Below are 20,139 nucleotides of genomic sequence, written 5' to 3' on the forward strand. Positions count from 1 at the left end.
AAGTGGATGGATAGGGACTGGTGGTGCCTGCTGAGTGATGGAGCTGCCATCTCTCTGTTACTCTATGGATATTAGATGACTGGGCTGTCACTCTGCCTGCCCAGCTGCTCACACAACAACACACCTGGACAGACAGGCAGAGACCCCGCTCTCATCAAATCTTAATGACCTGGGGAGTGAGTGTGATTATGCCTTTTGAGACAATGTCCTGTGACTCAGCACAATTGACTGTATCACACCCAGAGGAAAAGAGAGAGGGCGAGAGATTTGTTTTCGTAGCTCAGCGGAGCAGCTGCTCAATGTATCTTCTGGACGTTCCTAATTAGCAACTAGGGAGCCTATGTGTACATACCTCTCAAAGATTTATGAGTAGGTCTCTCTCCCTCTACCCTCCCTCCTTATCGTGCTATTCCTCTTCCTCTCTGCTCTTCCTTTCCATCTCCTTTCTTAGAGGCGTAATTAAGCAATAAGGCCCGAGGAGGTGTGATATATGGCCAATATACCACGGCTAAGTGCTGCTCTTATGCACGACGCAACGAGGAGAGCCTGGACACAGCCCTTAACCGTGGTATATTGGCCATATATCACAAACCCCTGAGGTGCCTTATTACTATTATAAACTGGTTACCAACGTAATTAGAGCAGTAAAAATAAATGTTTTGTCATAGAACACGGTTGTCAGCCAATCAGCATTCAGGGCTCGAACCACCCAGTTTATAATGTGGTTTAACCACTCTGTGGAGCCGAGATGTTTATTACTTCAGTGGTGACCATAATACTATAACACACACACCTTTCAGTGTACCCAAACCAGACCCTGAGTGGCTTAGAGTTCTCTGGGCGGTGAGGTTTCATTTGTCATTGATTAGAGTTGATGGTTCACTCTGGCAGATAATTGAATTCTCGTTTGGCCTCTTGTTTTAGAGAAAGCCTGGGCCAAGTCAAATAAAGCCAGTAGGCTCATTTCAAAAACGACGAGGCCAAACAGAATTGACTTACACACTGGGTCGGCCTCGTTATTGACTGATTAGATCAGAGTTTGTGGTCTTACAGTAATGACTTTTCTCCTGGTGTAGACGTGGTGTAGACATGCACTAAACCACTAACTCCACCTCAACACACCCTCGTTTTGCTGATCTCAGATTTGACTTGTAGTCCTGCCGACTCAGCCTCAAGTTCAGTGCTCAAACGTTTTTCTCTGCTGCACAACCACACAATGTACAGTAAGTTCAGTTATTGAGAGTGTGTGTGTGTGTTATTCAGTTTGTGCAATAGAGGAGTGTTTGCATATATCTGATTTTGTAATGGTTTATCACAGCCTCTGTGCCTCTACCTTTGGCTGATCTACAGTGCCTTCAGAAAGTATTCACACCCCTTGACTTTTTCCTAATTTTGTTATGTTACAGCCTGAATTTAAAATTGATTAATTGAGATTTTGTGTCACTGGCTTACGCACAATATCCCATAAATTCAAAGTGGAATTATGTTTTTAGAAATGTTTACTAATTAATACAAAATGAAAAGCTGAAATGTCTTGAGTCAATAAGTATTTAACCCTTTGTTATGACAAGCCTAAATAAGATCAGGAGTGAAAATGTGTTTACAAAATCACATAAGTTGCATGGACTCACTGTGTGCAGTAATAGTGTTTTAACATGATTTTTGAATGACTACCTCATCTCTGTACCTCACACATACAATTATCTGTAAGGTCCCTCAGTCGAGCAGTGAATTTCAAACACAGATTCAACCACAAAGACCAGAGAGGTTCTTCCAATGCCTCGGAAAGAATGGCACCTATTGGTAGATGGGTAAAAAAAATAGACATTGAATATACCTTTGAGAATGGTGAAGTTATGAATTACACTTTGGATGGTGTATCAATAAACTCAGTTACTACAAAGATACAGGTGTCCTTCCTAACTCAGTTGCCGGACAGGAAGGAAACCGCTCAGGGATTTCACCATGAGGCCAATGGTGACTTTAAAACAGTTACATCGTTTATTGGCTGTGATAGGAGAAAACCTGACATGGATCAACAACATTTTAGTTACTCCACAATACTAACCTAAATGACAGAGTGAAAAGATGGAAGTCTGTACAGAATAAAAATATTCTAAAAAGTGCATCCTGTTTGCAATAAGGTACTAAAGTAAAACTTCCCAAAATGTTGCAAAGATATGTCCTGAATACAAAGTGTTATGTTTGGGGCAAATCCAACACATCACTGAGTTACCACTCTTCATATTTTCAAGCATGGTGGTGGCTGCAGCATGTTATGTTTTTCTTCTTCACCTTTATTTAACCAGGTAGGCAAGTTGAGAACATGTTCTCATTTGAAACTGCGACCTGGCCAAGATAAAGCAAAGCAGTTCGACACATACAACAACACAGAGTTACACATGGAATAAACAAACATACAATCAATACTACAGTAGAAAAGTCTATATACAGCATGTGCAAATAAGGGAGGTAAGGCAATAAATAGGCCATGGTGGCGAAGTAATTATAATATAGCAATTAAACACTGGAATGGTAGAATGTGCAGAAGATGAATGTGCAAGTAGAGATACTGGGGTGCATAGGAGCAAGATAAATAAATAAATACAGTACGGGGATGAGGTAGTTGGATGGGCTATTTACAGATGCGCTATGTACAGGTGCAGTGATCTGTGAGCTGCTCTGACAGCTGTTGCTTAAAGCTAGTGAGGGAGATATGAGTCTCCAGCTTCAGTGATTTTTTTGCAGTTCGTTCCAGTCATTGGCAGCAGAGAACTGGAAGGAGAGGCGGCCAAAGGAGGAATTGGCTTTGGGGGTGACTAGTGAAATATACCTGCTGGAGCGCGTGCTACGGGTTGGTGCTGCTATGGTGACCAGTGAACTGATATAAGGCGGGGCTTTACCTAGCAGAGACGTGTAGATGACCTGGAGCCAGTGGGTTTGGCGACGAGTATGAAGCGAGGGCCAGCCAACGAAAGTGTACAGGTCGCAGTGGGGGGTAGTATATGGGGCTTTGGTGACAAAACGGATGGCACTGTGATAGACTGCATCCAATTTGTTGAGTAGAGTGTTGGAAGCTATTTTGTAAATGACATCGTCGAAGTCAAGGATCAGTAGGATAGTCAGTTTTACGAGGGTATGTTTAGCAGCATGAGTGAAGGATGCTTTGTTGTGAAATAGGAAGCCGATTCTAGATTTCATTTTGAATTGGAGATGTTTAATGTGAGTCTGGAAGGAGAGTTTACAGTCTAACCAGACACCTAGGGATTTGTAGTTGTCCACATTTTCTAAGTAAGAACCGTCCAGAGTAGTGATGCTGGACGGGCGGGCAGGTGCGGGCAGTGATCGGTTGAAGAGCATGCATTTAGTTTTACTTGCATTTAGAGCAGTTGGAGGCCACGGAAGGATAGTTGTATGGCATTGAAGCTCGTCTGGAGGTCAGTTAACAAGGTGTCCAAAGAAGGACCAGAGGTATACAGAATGGTGTCGTCTGCGTAGAGGTGGATCAAAGAATCACCAGCAGCAAGAGCGACATCATTGATGTATACAGAGAAGAGAGTCGGCCCGAGAATTGAACCCTGTTGCACCCCCATAGAGACTGCCAGAGGTCCGGACAACAGGCCCTCCGATTTGACACACTGAACTCTATCAGAGAAGTAGTTGGTGAACCAGGCGAGGCAATCATTTGAGAAACCAAGGCTGTTGAGTCTGCCAATAAGAATGTTGTGATTGACAGAGTCGAAGGCCTTAGCCAGGTCGATGAATACGGCTGCACAGTAATGTCTCTTATCAATATCGGTTATGATATTGTTTAGGATCTTGAGCGTGGCTGAGGTGCACCCATGACCAGGTCTGAAACCAGGTTGCATAGTGGAGAAGGTACTGTGGGATTCGAAATGGTCGGTAATCTGTTTGTTAACTTGGCTTTCGAAGACCTTAGAAAGGCAGGGTAGAATAGATATAGGTCTGTAGCAGTTTGGGTCTAGAGTGTCTCCCCCTTTGAAGAGGGGAATGACCGCCGCAGCTTTCCAATCTTTGGGAATCTCAGACGATATGAAAGAGAGGTTGAACAGGCTAGTAATAGGAGTTGCAACAATTTCGGCAGATCATTTTAGAAAGAGAGAGTCCAGATTTTCTAGCCCGGTTGATTTGTAGGTGTCCAGATTTTGCAGCTCTTTCAGAACATCAGCTGACTGGATTTGGGTGAAGGAGAAGTGGGGGAGGTTTGGGCGAGTTGCTGTGGGGAGCGCAGGGCTGTTGACCAGGGTAGGGGTAGCCAGGTGGAAAGCATGGCCAGCCGTAGAAAAATGCTTATTGAAATTCTCAATTATAGTGGATTTATCGCTGGTGATAGTGTTTCCTAGCCTCAGTGCAGTGGGCAGCTGGGAGGAGGTGCTCTTATTCTCCATGGACTTTACAGTGTCCCAGAACGATTTTCAGTTTGTGCTACAGGATGCAAATTTCTGCTTGAAAAAGCTAGCCTTAGCTTTCCTAACTGCCTGTGTGTATTTGTTCCTAACTTCCCTGAAAAGTTGCATATCACGGGTGCTGTTCGATACTAATGTTTTTGTGCTGGTCAAGGGCAGTCAGGTCTGGAGAGAACCAAGGGCTATATCTGTTCCTGGTTCTGAATGGGGCATGCTTATTTAAGATGGTGAGGAAAGCATTTTTAAAGAATAACCAGGCATCCTCTACTGACGGGATGAGGTCAATATCCTTCCAGGATACCCGGGCCAGGTCGATTAGAAAGGCCTGCTCGCTGAAGTGTTTTATGGAGCGTTTGACAGTGATGAGGGGAGGTCGTTTGACCGCAGACCATTACAGATGCAGGCAATGAGGCAGTGATCGCTGAGATCCTGGTTGAAAACAGCAGAGGTGTATTTAGAGGGCAAGTTGGTTAGGATGATATCTATGAGGGCGCCCGTGTTTACGGATTTGGGGTTGTACCTGGTGGGTTCATTGATAATTTGTGTGAGATTGAGGGCATCAAGCTTAGATTGTAGGATGGCTTGGGATTTAAGCCATCCTACATGCTTGTCATTGGCAAGGACTTGTCATATATGCTTGTCATTGGCAAGGACTAGGGAGTTTAAAAAAAACTACGCACAGGCTAAATCCTAGAGGAAAACCTGGTTCAGTCTGCTTTTCAACTGACACCGCGAGACAAATTCACCTTTCAGCAGGACAATAACCTAAAATACAAGGCCAAATATACACTGGAGTTGCTTACCAAGACGACATTGAATGTTTCTGAGGGGCCTAGTTACAGTTTTGACTTAAATCGGCTTGAAAATCTATGGCAAGACTTGCAAATGGCTTGAAGAATTAAAAAAAGAATAATGTGCAAATATTGTACAATCCAGGTGTGCAAAGCTCTTCCGGACTTACCCAGAAAGATTCACAGCTGTAACATGTATTGACTCAGGGGTGTGAATACTTATGTAAATTAGATATTTCTGTATTTCACTTTCAATTAATTTGGCCAAAAAAATGAACATCTATTTAATCCATTTTGAATTCTGGCTGTAACACAACAAAATGTGTAATAAATCAAGTGGTATCAATACTTTCTGAAGGCACTGTACTGATCCTATTGGCCAGGGTTGAGGCTCTGTAGCAGACCACAATGCCTCTCTTTCATTCCTACACAGCTGATTGGCTCGTCTGTCCCAGGTGGGGTGTGTGGGTGTAGTGGGAGGGTTAGGGTTGAAGCGTATATGAAGTTCCCATGCACAACTGTCGACTGGTACGAATGGTGTGTGCTCGGAAAGCTGAGCACCCTTGTTTTTGTGTGTGTAGTGAGTTGGGTGTACAGTGCGTATATACGAATGCTGAGCTTATAGATTCCCAGGAGAACCTCTCCTATCCAACCTGACAGAGCTTGAGAGGATCTGCAGAGAAGAATGGGAGAAACTCAAATACAGGTGTAGCGTCATACCCAAGAAGACTCGAGGCTGTAATCGCTGCCCGAAGGTGCTTCAACACATTACTGAGTAAAGGGTCTGAATATTTATGTAAATGTCATATTTCAGTTTAACATTTCTAATACATTTGCAAAATTTTCCAAAAAAACGTTAATCAATTTTATAATAAGGCTGTAACGTCACAAAATGTGGGAAAAAGTCAAGTGATTTGAATGCTGAGCTTATAGATTCCCGTGAGGACCTCTCCTCTCCTCATCTCTATTTCTTTCTCATTCTCTTATTCTTCCTGTGTCTTTCTTGTCTGGACCACCACTTCACCTCCCTGGTGGTTTCTGTCTTCTGGTGGATGAGCTGACTGTCCGTCACTCCTGAGTAAGTCATATCCCAGAGAGAGAACACGCTGCAGGAAAACCCTCTTGCTGCTCCATGTCAAGGAATCTGTTCTCTCCTTTAGGTCAAGCACGCTGAAAGTATGTGTGTGTGTGTGTGTGTGTGGTTTAAGATTTTATGCATGTCTGTTGGTGTGTGTATTTGTCTTCATTCGGGTGTGTGTCTTTGTCCATCTGTGAGTGTGTGTGCGTGTGTCATTATTCATCTCTGTGTGTGTCCGTGCATGCATGTGTGCGTCGGTACATCTTGGTCCGTGGTATCTGCAGAGTTACTAATGAAGGGGCTGCTCTCAGCGCTGGGCCTCAGTATTAATAACCAGCAGCCAGAAATAGACCTGAATACTATTAACATGCTAATACAATCAGCATGGAGCCCTGTCCGTTTCCCTAGCAGCCTATTCACTACCACTCTGGTACCACACTGCCTCTCTGTAGAACATCATTATCCTTTCTATACTGTGTGTGTGTGTGTGTTTGTGTGTGTCTAGTATCGTGGCAAGGAAACGAAACACAAAGCAGATTTAACTTCTTCAGGAAAACCACTGTAATATTAAAAACATCATTATGCTGTCACCCAGAGACACAGGTATTTATTTTCCAGCCTATAGCACAATATGTTACATACAGCAGGTTTTTAAAGGACCACAGAGTTTGGTCTGCATTGTGTTTGCCACGGAAATAAATATTGCGATACTGGTTTACTCACAGCCCTAGTGTGTATATGTCACAGGAGGCTGCTGAGGGGAGGACGGCTCATCATAATGGCTGGAACGGAGCAAATGGAATGGCATCAAACCATGTATTTGATACCTTTCCGCTGATTCCGCTCCAGTTGTTACCACGAGCCCATCCTCCCCAATTAAGGTACCACCAGCCTCCTGTGGTGTGTGTGCGTAATGTTTATTGTTAAAGATGTTAGTGTAGATGTGAAATGATGGAGATGATGATACTATAAGTGGGTTATGTAGGTAAAGGAGAAACTGAGTGATCCGTATAGCGTGAGGGGGAGTGTGTTCAGATGATTGCCTACCTGCTATACCACACAGGACGTCAGGCAGTGGGCACCTATTAGAGACATTATACAGGGACGTTAAGAGTTAGACGACCACGTAACACCACCTACTGTGACTGCCTACATGGATTCTGTAAATAGAACTCATGCCTGAGTGAGATGATTGCAGAAGCATAGAGCATACGGGACCCCCAACCCCAAGAAATCTGCTGGTGATATAGAAAGGGAAACAGACGAGGAGGGGTCTTTATGCTTTGGAACTCAGGGACTTGAGTTAGATGATTGCTATCTATGGAAGACATACTGTAGGCGCAGATGGGAACATATTTGCCAGTTGAAATCATGGGTGACCATTTCCTGAATGTCCTAGTCCTTTAGTTTTCCTGGCACGTTCCTCTGCCTTCCTGTTCCTAAAGAGGACTAGAGAGGGGCTGACCCTGGCCCTTAGCACCATCACCATCCTCTGCATTACAATACCCTCTGTCTCTCTGTCTCTGTCGCTTTGTCTCTCTGTCTCTCTGTCTGTCTGTGTCTCTAGTTCAATTTACTGTATTGGCATGATGTGACAATGTACATATTGCCAAAGCTTACTTTGGAGATTTGCAATATTAACAAAATAATAATAATCAATGTTGTCAACGGGACATCAGTAACAACAATAATCAAGGGTCAAAATAACCATACATATAACAATAAGCAGAGAGGACATGTGCAGGTTGCTTGCTCTCTCTCTCTCTCTCTCTCTCTCTCTCTCTCTCTCACACTCTCTCTCTCTCTCTCTCTCTCTCTCTCTCTCTCTCTCTCTCTCTCTCTCTCGCTCTCATCTAATTCCATATTTCCATGAAATGCGGGGAGCTTTCCAGTGGCTTATGGACAGAAGTGAATTAATGCGGACATCAGACTGATGTGAAAAGCGTTTTGTTTTTAAATCCCAGGGTGAACGAGGTGAAGGGGATTGGTACATGTATCCCTGCACTCTTTCCCCCTACCTATTATCTCACAGCTGTGATGGGCTGTCATTGTTATGCTGCCTCACACAACCCAGGGAACAGAAACACACACACACACACACACACACACACACACACACACACACACACACACACACACACACACACACACACACACACACACTGTAGCTGGAACAATACCTCCCCGGCAAGTGGAGGTATATCCGCACTAACACCCTCACACACTACTGTGCGTACACAAAACCGCTCTCATACACAACCACTTTCGCCAATTACCTGGGCAAGCCTACGACCAAACTACAAAACCTCTTTCAAGTTCCCTCCCACACTCACCCGCACATGGAGCCTTACTAATGAGGTAGAATCCTGCAGCCACAGAATGGAGCACATGGTAACCCTCTCCCTATGACAGGACCCCCTCACTGGGAGGAAACGGCCTAAATCAGAGCCAAAATGGAGCCCACTATCCTAATGAGCGTGAAGCAGCAGGCTCAGCATAGCGGAACCCATTTCCTGGTCTTGTGTGATTTTGGGCTGTGGGCCTTTTGTCATGTGCACTAAGCTGTGTTAATTTCAGTTTAGCAGGCTAGCTCTGAATGTACGCTGATTGGTCAACAATGGAACCGACTAGCAGTAGAGCGCTAAGTGTACTATTATGAATCGGGTCTGTGTGTGTGTGTGTGTGTGTGTGTGTGTGTGTGTGTGTGTGTGTGTGTGTGTGTGTGTGTGTGTGTGTGTGTGTGTGTGTGTGTGTGTGTGTGTGTGTGTGTGTGTGTGTAATCACTCTACCCTCTCAATTTTAGTTCCCCTACAGCATTCAGTTCCAGCCCCTGTGAGGAACTGGAGGGATTTAAAAAAACAGCAAAGCAAGAAGTTTCTCAGTAAACAGGCTGATTGTGAGATTGAGGCTAAACTGAGGGAATATGGGAGAGATGTGTTTTAATATGGGAGAGATGCCCCTCTACACTTCCACTGATACGCCTCTGGGTCTCGTTAAAAGGTCTGTGCAGAGTTGATTGGTAAGCAGGAAGTGTGTGTGTGTGTGTTTCTCTGTGTATGATAAATGACTGGTCAGCATTGGCAGTCAAGCCTATGGCAGACCTTATGTCACACACACACACACGCAGTAAAACAAACTCAATTTTTTATTTCCGTACGGATTCCCAATCCTAATCTTTCTCTTGGTGATTATATAATTCAGACTTTGACCCTATCTAGCAGGGTTGTTTGGTGTACTGCTGCAGTTATTTCTGTGCTTCACTGCTCTCAAAGCCCTGCAACCTAATCTTGATTATGACATAATGAAAAGCAACGGCAACAGAGGAGATCGTTTGGCAGGACATCACCTGCAGGATTTGAACAAAGGAAACAGTCGTCGTGGATTTAAGAGCTCTCGTATTACTGTCCCCACCTCTCCAATCCCCCTCTCCTCCTCTCCTCCTCCCTCCAGGATAGTCTGCGCTGTCACTGCTCAATGATTCAGCATCCAACCCACACTGCTTTGCTGTAGTTTATCCCTTTCTTGAAGGATAAAAGTGGTCTCTTGGGTGCGTGAGATTGCGTCTGTGTGCATAGGTTTCACACACTCCTTCTCTGCCCTGTCACGTTCTGCTCCTCCTTCACTCTAAAGCTATTTTGTAGTGTGTTTTATAATGTGTGTATTTTATTGTGTGTGTGTGGTTAGTGTGTGTTTCACTCCAAAGCTATTTTATAGAGTGTGTTTGTGTACTCCCTATCCATTTGCCTGTCTTTTTCCTTCTACTCCTTGACAAAGTGTTTTGAGGCACACTCTTAAGATACACTGAGGAATCTGGTTGACTGTCAGGTTGCCAAACACTGGTATGACCACGCCTTATCTCACACCATTGATACAACACCTAACACTGCATGAACATTGTCTTTCCGGTCTCCACCAAAACGTATTCTCACCAAACGGTACTTCCTTTCCTTCTGTCCAGTCAATAAACCGTGAGCATAAATGAGCGCTGTGGGTTGGGCCGGCCCCGCAGGGTGGTTGCCGTAGCACCCAGTCTCTGATCTCCCTTTCTGTTTGAACTAAGCGTCGTACGATAATAAAGCAAAGAACTCATCACTTATTCAACACAGAGAAGCAGCAGGGACAGAGGTGTAGCATGACTGCTGTGCAAACAGCACCTAGTCTGTGTCAGCCAATGCCCCCGGACCAGGGACAGTGCCCTTTTTCTGTGTTTTAAATAATCGTGTGTGTGTGTGTGTGTGTGTGTGTGTGTGTGTGTGTGTGTGTGTGTGTGTGTGTGTGTGTGTGTGTGTGTGTGTGTGTGTGTGTGCGTGCGTGAACAGACACCGGGGGATGGTGTGTTCAGATGTATTACAGAGGCTATTACAGCACTGTGTCCTTTCCTGCAGCAGGGTCCAATCAGATGACCTTCTACAGTTTCACTGGACTCCTGTTCCATTGTGTTTGTGTTATGGGATGATTTATTGATTCCCCACTTGAGGAGAATAGCCTGGGAGATGATTGTGTTTCTGTAGACAGTGGAGGGGCCTCTATGGGGGAGGAAGAGTGGGGCAGGAACCACTCTCTGTAGTGATGGGATGGGTCAGGTAGAAGGGGCGGGGCAGACATTAGGCAGCAGACACAGGGAAGGGGTACCAAGAGATTGACTGACACACACACACACACACACACACGTTGCATGATGCGACAAAGGCCTGCCTGTATTGGCCTCTACTCCACTGTAGCTGTGTGAGCAGCCCTTCACATTACATCACCCATCACACCACAGGAACAGAAGTCCCTACGGCCCTTTTGACCCAGAGGTGACCTGAGGTGTAAGGCAGGGCAGACGCTGGGGACGGCTTCGTCCAGTCGCCCCTGAGAAGGAGAGTGTGCCAACCAAGCCAACAGACACTTAACCATGAATGCTGCATCCTTGCACTCTCTTATACGCGCGAGCACACACACACACACACACACACACACACACACACACACACACACCTCCCTCGTGCAGGGCTGTCATCTAAGATAGTCCTAAGTAGAACGTAATCCATTGTAACATGAGACAGTGTTAAGTGCCAGGGTATCATCATATCTACTGGGGATTAACAGGAATAGGTACACACACCTTTCTGGTCTCCACAAGTATAGTTAAACACGTCCACTCACATGCAGAGAGGCATAACTCATTCCTTTTTGATATGTGTGGAAAGCAGAAGTCAGACCTGTATATATGTGTGTGTGTGTGTGTGTGTGTGTGTGTGACAGAATATAATTCTTTCCTCTGTACCTTAAACACAATGTGGTTAGTTTGAAGGTAGAGAGGCGCTGCCATTGATCCAGAACTCCTATACAGAACACTTTCACCCCAGGCCCTTTTTTCCCACTGAGCTGATGGGGGGGGGCATAAATAACAGTGGCACGTGAGGACGACAGACTGAATGGCATGGGAGGAGGAGAAAGAAATACCACATCCGAGCAGGAGAGTTACAAAAATGACTGGAAGGGAAAGGGGGGGATACCTATTCAGTTGTACACCTGAATGCATTCAACTGAAATGTGTCTTCTGCATTTAACCCAACCCCTCTGAATCAGAGAGGTGCAGGGGGGGGCTGCCTTAATCCAGGTCATCGGCGACCGGGGAGCAGTTGTCTAACTGCGTTGTTCAAGGGCAGCTCGGGGTTACGACCTCTCAGTTACTGGCCCAACGCTCCTGCCGCCTGGAGCATAGCCTGTTGTGAATGGACTGTTATTCACCCAGCCGAGAGTAGTTACACAGCGACAGTTATTTATGTTATTCAGTCCTTGGGGTTTTGGAGGGTTTTTTCTGCAAGCCCATGTTGTGTGTATGTGTGTGCTTCATATAGAGATGTGTGTGTGTGTGTTGTCTGTCTATGTTTCCATGGTGTGTAACTGATCCCTGGTGTATAATGTCTAAGACAGACAATACACGCACACACTCTTGCACTCACACACACAGACACACACACTGCATCACTAAGCAGTGTGAGGAAGGTGGCTCCACTCTTGAACAATCAACCACATCTCAATGTCTCTCCCCTCCACCCCCAAACTACCCCCTCCCTCCACCTCGTCATTCATCCCTCCCTGAAACCACGGTCACAGTTGTCATGACAAATGAACGTCCTGTTGTGTGGATGCGTGGTGATGTCTTGCCCATCAGGCCTTTGGGGAGAGGGAGAGGTCTGAGAACGCAACAATACCTGTCTCTGTGTGTGTGTGTGTGTGTGTGTGTGTGTGTGTGTGTGTCTGTTTGTTTGTTTGTTACATCTCATTCCTCTACACAGCATGAAATCTGTCTTTTCAGCGGAGCTCAAATCCGTAATGTTTCCCAAAGTCGACATGTCTCTTTACATTCCGTGCTCGGAATTTTGTCTGCGTGAGCGTTGCCGACTCTCGGAATCTCTTGCCCCTTTCTCTCCCTGCTTTCCCCTCTCTGTCTCTCTGTCTCTCTCTCTCTCTCTCTCTCTCATCTCTCTCTCTCTGTCTCTCTCTCTCTCTCTCTCTCTGTCTCTCTCTCTGTCTCTCTCTCTCTCTCTCCTCTCTCTCTCTCTCCTCTCTCTCTCTCTCTCTCTCTCTCTCTCTCTCTCTCGCTGTGTTGCTGCCTCAGTGACTGTGGGATTTTTAGAATGCACTTCACAGCATTGCACAGGCTTACAAACACATCGTGACAAGATAATGACACCCGTTTGCAGTTGTTTTGTTCTTTTAATCTCTCCTTCTCTCTTTCTAATGTCTCTGCAGCATTAGATAGACACCAGAGTTCCAGACTCTCTCTCTCTCTCTCACTTCCTTGACTTGCTCTGGCAGATATTCTCACTTCCGTCTTTCTTTTATCTGTCTCTACTGATTTCTTCTTCTTTCTCTCCCCAGGTCTCTGTCTGCGCACCTCTGTCATATAAGACACTTCATACTCTTCCCCTCTCTTTCCTCCGCCTCCCTTCTCCTCTCCTCTCCTCTCATCCTCCTCTATCCCCCATTATGGAGTCTCAATGCCCTTAGTGAGTGTACATGTGGAATGGTGAACAGGTAAACCGATGAGACTAGACATGCCATTAACCCTGTTGGAGGATTCAACTGTATGTGCCAGTTCTCTGACTCAAATATTATAGGTCCGTTCCCTGACCTTTCATCTCTCTGTGTTGTATCGTTCCAGGCACCTCTCCAGCTCCAAGATGAAGGATCTTCTCAGAATCTCCGTCCCTTTCCTAAAACGAGCCTGTGCCGTCTCTCTCTATGTGAGAATCAACCACAACCATACAACTATGTCTATATCTCAGTACACATCTGTTTGGTATAGCAATCCTGTTGAATGTGTAGGTTAAAGGACAGGTTCGATGTTATGTTCGGTACAGTTAACATTATATAAGTTGATGAATGTGTAGGTTAAAGCACCGGTTTGATGTTAGGTTTTGGTACATTTCACTGTTAAGTTGATATTTGTAAATGTAGGTCGAGTTGAATGGTAATGTCCTGCTGTTCACTCCTCCCTCCTGTAGGTGGCGGTCATCATGTCCTTCAGGCTCTGGCTGATGGGCGGCTCCATGCCTCTCTTCTCGGAGCAGGACAACCCAGCCTCCTTCTCTCCTCACCTGCTCACCAGGTTATTCCCTAGCCCTATCACAGACATGTTAAATCAATTCCAATGCTAAAATGCTAGGATACTGTATTTCCTGCTACATGTAACCACTATATTAAAAGTTGTATAAAAGGCTATGATTATACATAGAACCACAAATAGACCCAAACAACAGCCTCCCTCCCTGGGTTAGCCTCCTACCCGCTCCCCAGGCTTCAGGGCCTACCCCATGGTTGTAGACCTCCGAGTGTGTGAGCAGTAGCGCTCTGGTCCCTATCTGCAGTGGCAGACACTGTAGATGTCCTCTGGCAACAGATTATCTGTCATTAGCTCTTGCAAGGCCACCTGGGAAATGTACTTCCTAAATCGCTTCACACCCTACATCCAATCCATCTTTCCCTCCTTCCCTACTTTCTTCCTGGCACTGTCTCAAGGATGCTCTTGCCATTGAGAAAGGAGAATGTCAGTTTCGGTGTTAAAAACATTTCCATCCAGCTAGCCATCTATTTGCTGTCTATGTATCCATCAGTCAGTGTGCTCCATAATGTTTTAACGAAGAGATGCGTCTCTTAGTGAATACTGAGGATTGAGACTGACCTTGTCCTTTTGATTCTGCCAATCAGTCAGATATGGATATGTGTGTGTGAGAAGTGTGTGTGTGAAGAGTGTGTATCGTCCTTGGTGCGTGTGGTCTGTGTTCATTCATTCCCACTCAATCTGTGGTGATGCAGAACTGATTATCCATCATGTCAGCGGTTCTCTGCCAATCCATTTATAATTCATCACGGCGCCCTCCCTTCTGTCATTAATCTACCCTGTGTGTGTGTGTGTGATGGTGTGTGTGAGGTTGTGTGTGTGTGTAGGTATGTCTGTCTGTGTGTGTAGGTGCTTGAGTGATTTATTTGAATAAACATGCGGACTGCGGTTACAGCTTGATATGACATATTTATCAACTGCGGGGGACTGGAGAAGTAGCTGTGTGTGTGTGTGTGTGCGCTTGTGTGTGTGTGTGCGGTGCGTGCGTGCGGGTGTGTGTGTGTAGGTGCTTAAGTGATTCATTTGAATAAACAAGCGGACTGCGGTTTACAGTTTCGTATTACTGATTTATCAACCGCGGGGGACTGGAGAAGTAGCTGCTTCCTATATGAATTTGTCGGGTTCTAATTTTCAGAGTAAAAACTCTACAGACTCTATGAAAGCTTTAAACCAAGTTTATTCTGCCCAGAGGGTCAATTCAGCTGCATTAGACATGGTTTCACCCATGGTAGTGTATACATACCCCACCTTGGGTGGAGTCTCCTCCTCATCGCTACACATTGCATCCTTATTGCTAGGCAGGGAGCTAACAGATATGGGCCTTAAACACTTCCTCCCCTTATCAGTACTGCCACATGTGACCGTTTTCCCTGCACTCAGCCCCTCCCAAACTTCATTATGGCACCCCTCATGTCTCCTTTTATAACTAATGATTCATAACAGTTAAAGCTCAAAAACCAAACCTATCAAATGATATGCAACAGTCTAGCCCAGCCGGGTTAATGGGACTGTGTGTGCGTGCTTTGGAGTTTTTATCTTCAACTGACCATGTTGCAGACCAGTGACATTTTGTTGATTTAGCGTTTTCTATTCCTCTCTCGTTTCTCATAAAGGTCAGGTGTGTTATTGCCTATTTGTGTGTGTGTGTGTGTTATTGCCTATTTGTGTGTGTGTGTGTGTGTTTGCCCATGTGCGTGCATGTATTTATTTACGTGTGTGTGTGTGCGTGTGTGTGTGCGTGTGTGTGTGTGTGTGTGTGTGTGTGTGTATTTCAAGGGTATTTGTCTTTCTGGTGTGTCAGTATCCTCTGCGCTGAGTGGTGTGGAGTGCTCTCCTCACATAATGACTGTGTGAGCCTTTAAGACTGTTCAGCTGGTTGGTTTGACACCTGAATTCAGGACTCTTGATCAGAGAGAACATGCTGGAACACAGGAGACCGAGGAGACACAGCTACAGTCCTCAAACCTCCCATCACCTACCTGTCAGCAACTGCTATTCATTTCCTCCTTTATTCTTTCTCTCTGTCTCGATGTCTCTCTCTCTTTCGATGGCTGTTTCTCTCACTTTCCCTCTCTCTTTCTTGATTACTCTCTCTTTCACTCCCTCTCTAATTTTATCTCTCTTTCTCTTCTATCTCTCTCTTTCTTGATTACTTTCTCTCTCTTTCACTCCCTCATTTTTTCTCTCTCTTTCTCCCTCTCCCGTTTTCTTTCTCTTTCCTTTTCTTTCTCTTTTTTCCCAACATGCATCACTTTCCTCTCTCTCTTTTCTCCTCCCTCACTTCTCCCTGCCCTGTCTCCTCCTCCTCTGTTAGGAAATGCTGTGCGTGTTGTGCTTAGTGGGGAGAGAGGGGGGTTGTGGGGGAATTGAATCTATGTCCCGTTCCAGTCTGATCATGGCAGTTGGTGAGCATACTCCTCCATGTTTACCTCTCTGGTTCTGTCAGTCGCCAAGTGTGTGTGTGTGTGTGTGTGTGTGTGTGTGTGTGTGTGTGTGTGTGTGTGCGCACATGTTTGTTCATGCTTGTGCATGTCTGTCTATCTGTATGTCTTTCAAATTCAAATTTCAAATTTATTTATATAGCCCTTCTTACATCAGCTGATGTCACAAAGTGCTGTACAGAAACCCAGCCTAAAACCCCAAACAGCAAGTAATGCAGGTGTAGAAGCACGGTGGCTAGGAAAAACTCCCTAGAAAGGCAGGAACCTAGGAAGAAACCTAGAGAGGAACCAGGCTATGAGGGGTGGCCAGTCCTCTTCTGGCTGTGCCGGGTGGTGATTATAACAGAACATGGCCAAGATGTTCAAACTTTCATAGATGACCAGCAGGGTCAAATAATAATAATCACAGTGGTTGTCGAGGGTGCAACAGGTCAGCACCTCAGGAGTAAATGTCAGTTGGCTTTTCATAGCCGATCATAGAGAGTATCTCTACCGCTCCTTTCTCTTCAATAGCCAGCCTGACTGGATGGCAAAAACAGAAAGAGAAGGTTGATATTCTATGCATCCATTGCACTTATCTAGCCTCCTATTCAACAGGGATTTCCCCTCATTCTACTATACCACTAGGTTAGGTGAAGCTGTCAATAGATCACTTAATGTCGTCCCCCGGCGTTAGATGTTCCTCCGTAAATCGATGACATATCAGCAGTTCATATTCACCCTGCATCCCCTCTCAAATCAACAGGCGATCTGAACCCGCCTGTCCAAATCAATGGAGAATTGACTTTCCCCATCTATTCTATGGGAAGCTTGTTTTGCTGCAGAGAGATAATCAATGTGTAATCTATGCATATCTCTGAAGCTGCTGCTCTTCTGCGTGGGAGGAGAATGCTGATAGGGTATCACAGTGTTCTCATGCACTTCTGACCAGAGATAGGGCTGGGTGCCATTTGGATGCAGAAACACACACATGCAAATGACTTCTAGCATCGCCCTATTGTGTGCGTGTGTGTGTGCGTGTGCGTGTGTGTGTGTGTTTTTGCCCGTGAGGGTTTGTGTGGGTGTTAGGATTCATTTTCTTCAGTGCACTGAAGCACACAAATATGCCCTTAACCATTCGCAGTTTCAAGTCACATCGACTATGTGTCCATTTGAAAAGTTTTGTCTTACAGTTCACCATCCCAAGTACCGAACTCACTAACTCATCTCCAGTCATAGCTTCAGCTACAGAGCAGTTCATACAGAACCGTTCCTTACAGCTCTGTGTTTGTTGTTCCAGTTAGTCCTTGAGTAGAGGAACGGCCACCCACTCAGACTGGAGCTAAAGCCTCTCCATTTCCATAGAGGAGCCAGCTTATCTGTTCTAAATGATAAGGGGCAGCCATTGACTGTAATGGAGAGTCATTTTGTGATTTAACAGTGTGTGTGTCTGTGTGTGTGTGTTCTCTATCGCTTCCCGCTCCCCTCTCTCTGTTATCTTTCATTACTCATTCTCCTCTCTCAGCTACCAGTCCTTTCACTTTCCCCTACTCCCCCACTCCTCCCATCTCCTCTCTCCATCTCTTCTCTGTCTCCTGCTCAGTCAAGCAGACCTCTCTTTCTGTCCGTGGCCATGTAATGGTCTCAGGTAGCTCCCCCAGTGCGACAGAATCAATAGCGCAGCCACTCGGGCTCCTGCGTCCCAAGTGGCACCATATGGCCTTTGTAGTGCACTACATTTTGACCAGGACCCATAGAGCTCTGATCAACAGTAGTGCACCAGAGGGAATAGGGTTCCATTTGGGACATAGACCCATATCTAAACTCACAGAGGACATGATGACCAACAGAACAGGAACAGGATGTTCTTTCATGGCTGTTGGCAGTAAACAGTGTGATTGACTACAGTGCGATTCAACTTCCTGTACATGTAATGAACGAATGTGACCAATAGTTAACATTTGAACCCCCTCTCTCTTTCTATTTGTCTCCATTCTTTCCTCTCCTCTTGTCTTCTCGCTCTAGGTTCCTGACCTACTGCTTCCTGTTGGCGTTCAATGCGTGGCTGCTGCTGTCGCCCGCGGTGCTGTGTTATGACTGGCAGGTGGGCAGTATACCCCTGGTGGAGTCACTGTGGGACATGCGCAACGTCGCCGCCCTGCTGCTGGGAGTGGTCATGGTCGCCCTCTGTCTGCACTGTGTCATGTCGCTACAGGTGAGATGTACATGGAGATTAGGTGCCCTCAGAACAGCCTCAATTCGTCGGGGCGTGGACTTTACAAGGTGTCGGAAGTATTCCACAGGGATGCTGGCCCATGTTGACTCCGATGCTTCCCAGAATTGTGTCAAGTTGGCTGGATGTCCTTTGGTTGAGGGACCATTCTTGACACACACGGGAAACTGTTGAGCGTCAAAAACCCAGCAGCGTTGAAGTTCTTGACACAAACCGGTGCGCCTGGCACCTGCTACCATACCCCGTTCAAAGGCACTTAAATCGTTTGGCTTGCCCATTCACCCACTGAATGGCACACATACACAATCCATGTCTCAATTGTCTCAAGGCTTAAAAACCCTTCTTTAACCTGTCTCCTCCCCTTCATCTACTCTGATTTGAAGCACATTTAACAAATAAGGGATCATAGCTTTCACCTGGATTCACCTGGTCAGTCTATGTCATGGAACGAGCATAATGGTCAGAGTGTTTTGTACACAGTGTATTGGTTATATCTGTCTAGTACTTTGAAGTCTACATTAGAAGCTAGGGGTTTCTGAATTAGGCCTGCTTTTACACACTGATACTCACAGGTTTCTAAACACAGACACTATGCTATCAAAACTCTCACCTTCCAATCACACCACACTCTGCTAGAGGAGTCGCTCAAACTCTCACACGTTATTTGCCCCACCCACACCATGAACATACAGTACGCGCTTTCTCTGCGTTGCCGTGGTGACAGGCAGTGTTTAGAGAAGGAGACTTATTATGCGTGAAAAGTGTGTGTCCTATGCGTGTTTATGCCAGGTGGGTATCGGGTAGGCTCTCACACGCCTCTCTCTCTCTCTCTCCTCTCGCTTTCTCCCTCCTCTCTTTCTCCCCTGAGATGAACTCATTCTACAAGCCTTATTCAATCAAGCCTGCTTGTCAAAAGCATCATTCATCGTTACTGAATAGACCTTTGGTCCCCATCCCACTCAGACAGAGTGAGAGGTGTCTCGGTTGCCATTGTCAGCTGTGTGTGTGTGTGTGTGTGTGTGTGTGTGTGTGTGTGTGTGTGTGTGTGTGTGCGTGCGTGCCAGAGCAAGATGAGGAAAGACAAATTCAAGTGAGGAAAAGCTAGATAGAGAGATGCAGTACGAATGAGAGGGAGAGTAAAACAGAGGAAGCTGAAGAAGAGGGAGCATGAAAACGTTTGCATTAGCAGAGAAGAGTGAGGAAATTAGATGAACATTTAATTGGCCAGCCCCTGCTGGGTGGGAACAGGGATTACTGTAGGGGAAGCTGACTCATACTCTACGATACAGCAATGGTATTCTGCTGTGCACTAATCAGGCAGGGTTAAACTCATTAGGCTGGTTAGTGTCATTGGTTGTTAAGACAAGTTATCACTGCTTTGATGGCTTAGAGAGAGAGAGAGAGAGAGAGAGAGAGAGAGAGAGAGAGAGAGAGAGAGAGAGAGAGAGAGAGAGAGAGAGAGAGAGAGAGAGAGAGAGAGAGAGAGAGAGAGAGAGAGAGAGAGAGAGAGAGAGAGAGAGAGAGAGAGAGAGAGAGAGAGAGAGAGAGAGAGAGAGAGAGAGAGAGAGAAGGGAG

At 45.7% G+C, this 20,139-nt stretch overlaps 1 protein-coding gene across 2 annotated transcripts in view; it reads left to right on the plus strand.

Moving 5' to 3' along the window:
- Positions 1 to 20,139, plus strand: part of LOC115198804 (protein O-mannosyl-transferase TMTC1) — a 123,220-nt gene that overhangs the window by 35,341 nt on the left and 67,740 nt on the right. Inside the window, exons 1-4 of one of the 2 annotated variants that reach the window (XM_029761095.1) lie at positions 6,279 to 6,296; positions 13,453 to 13,534; positions 13,796 to 13,899; positions 18,357 to 18,546. In XM_029761095.1, coding sequence (XP_029616955.1) covers positions 13,472 to 13,534; positions 13,796 to 13,899; positions 18,357 to 18,546 — 357 coding nt within the window. In that variant the 5' untranslated portion in view covers positions 6,279 to 6,296; positions 13,453 to 13,471. Of the gene's footprint in view, positions 1 to 6,278; positions 6,297 to 13,452; positions 13,535 to 13,795; positions 13,900 to 18,356; positions 18,547 to 20,139 lie in introns of those variants that run through there. The other variant, XM_029761094.1, reaches the window with a different exon arrangement.

The sequence above is a fragment of the Salmo trutta genome, chromosome 8 (genome assembly GCF_901001165.1).
Source record: "Salmo trutta chromosome 8, fSalTru1.1, whole genome shotgun sequence".
Classification (NCBI taxonomy): Eukaryota; Metazoa; Chordata; class Actinopteri; order Salmoniformes; family Salmonidae; genus Salmo; species Salmo trutta.